At 39.6% G+C, this 1,911-nt stretch overlaps 1 protein-coding gene across 1 annotated transcript; it reads right to left on the bottom strand.

Annotated features, from left to right (window-relative positions):
• Nucleotides 1-506: 506 nt before the first annotated feature.
• LOC111376026 lies at nt 507-1,483 on the bottom strand. Its single transcript, XM_022998953.1, has 3 exons — nt 1,327-1,483; nt 1,054-1,193; nt 507-911 (listed from the first exon to the last, which is right to left on the bottom strand). Exons 1-3 carry the CDS (start codon nt 1,481-1,483, stop codon nt 507-509), a joined length of 702 nt encoding a protein of 233 aa, XP_022854721.1.
• Between the last annotated feature and the right edge of the window lie 428 nt (nt 1,484-1,911).

The following is a 1,911-nucleotide window of genomic DNA, read 5'->3' on the forward strand; positions in this document are numbered from 1 at the left end:
AGAAATCCAACTCAATCTAGCCAAAATTCACATTTCTTGAATTTAGCATATAAATTTTCCTTATGCGGTGTTTTTAAAACTATCCTCAGATGTTCTTCATGTTGATGAGAATCTCTCGAGTATATTAATATGTCATCAATAAATACGATGACAAACATGTCCGAATACCGATAGAACACTCTATCCATCAAGTCCATAAACACCGTTAGGGCATTCGTCAAGCCAAAGGACATCACTGTAAACATAATAATGCCCATATCGGGTCCTAAATGCTGTCTTTGTTATGTCAGTCGACTTGATCTTCAACTGACGATAGCCTGATCTTAGATCAATTTTCAAGAACACGAATGTACCTTTCAACTGATCAAATAGGTCCTCAATTCTAGGAGGGGATATTTATTCTTAATCGTCAACTTATTTAGTTCATGGTAGTCAATGCATATCCTCATAGTACCATCTTTCTTTTTACAAAGAGTACCGGAGCTCCCCATGGAGATACACTTGGTCTAATGAGCCCTTTGTTCTTCAAGCTGCATCTTCAAATCCTGTAATTCCTTTAGTGCCATTCGGTATGGAGCTTTGGACACAGGGGTAGCTCTAGGTATCAGATCTATTGTGAACTTCACTTTTCTATCGGCCAGAGTACCCGGTAGATCTTTGGGAAACACGTCAACATTTTCTCGTACTATTGCCACATCACCTAATACTTTCTCTTGAGTGGATGTACTAGTAAGACTAACAAGATATCCTTCACAGTCAACCTTTCTCAACACGCTCTCTGCTTTTAATGCTGAGATAACGTGAGAATGTGCCTTAATCCTCGTTCCATAAAATCTGAACTCCTCTTCTCTCGATCTTCGAAAAATTACTTCTTTCTCAAAACATACTATCGTGGCTCTATTCTCACCCAACTAGTCCATACCTAAAATAATATCAAAATCTTTCATCTCTATAACATACAAGTCAGCCTCTAAAGTCAGTCCATCAAAATCTATCTGTACCCCCTTTTGCTATCCTATCCGTATCAATAGCTCTACCTGATGGCATACTCACCTCTAGTACACTATCATTCTTCTGACATGAAACATTAATCTTAGCTAGACATGCATTAGATATGAGCGAATGTATCGCACCAAAATCAATCAGGACGTAAATAGGAATATCAGAGATGGATAAAATACTTGCAATCACGTCTAGATTTTTAGCAGCCTCATCGTGAGTCAAAGTAAACACCCTTGCTTTTCCCTTTTTCTCTTGTCGGGTTTCTTAATTGATGGGCACGAAGAAGCCACATGGTTGGGTTGACCACACTTATAGCAAACATACTTTCCATACAGACATTTTCCTTTGAGAAACTTGTTGCACTTAGGACATTGGGATATAGGATTGCTTGACTGACCCATATGCATCTCCTTCTTAAACTATCCCGTATTCTTATTCTTGCCCTGCCACTTCCTTTTCCCGAAGTCTTTATGTTGTCCATGATTTACCAACTTCACCCCCGAGTAGGTCACTATTTTAGCTTTCTTTACCACTGCTTAAAAAGTTGTGAGATCATGTGAACTCACTATCTGCCTAATCTTTGGGCCCAGGCCCCCTCTTGTAACATTTTGCCTTCATGAGCTCGGCACTTACAAGATGTGGGCATATCGGGACAATTCCTCGAATTTGCTCTCATACTCAGAAAGTTCCATATCTCCCTATACCAATCTTAAGAATTACATCTCCTTGTGGTCTCGCATAGCTTGTGGGAAAAACTTCTCTATTAGCTAGAGATCCCACGTTAAGTTATGTTGTTCCTCCTCGGTGCGAGTGCGTGATGTGGATTCCCACCAATGGCATGCTCTCTCTATTAGCATAAACTCTGCACATAATACTTTTTGATTTTCAGGGCAAGAGATGTGTCGAAAA

The sequence above is a fragment of the Olea europaea genome, unplaced genomic scaffold, assembly GCF_002742605.1.
Source record: "Olea europaea var. sylvestris unplaced genomic scaffold, O_europaea_v1 scaffold14387, whole genome shotgun sequence".
NCBI classification, from domain to species: domain Eukaryota; kingdom Viridiplantae; phylum Streptophyta; class Magnoliopsida; order Lamiales; family Oleaceae; genus Olea; species Olea europaea.

Coding starts and splice junctions, on each gene's coding strand:
- LOC111376026 (XM_022998953.1), bottom strand. CDS start 1,483: ATGGACAACATAAAGACTTCGGGAAAAGGAAGTGGCAGGGCAAGAATA. Junction 1,194..1,326: donor GGAAAATGTCTGTATGGAAA/GTATGTTTGCTA, acceptor CTAAAAATCTAG/ACGTGATTGCAAGTATTTTA. Junction 912..1,053: donor AGAATGATAGTGTACTAGAG/GTGAGTATGCCA, acceptor GGTATGGACTAG/TTGGGTGAGAATAGAGCCAC.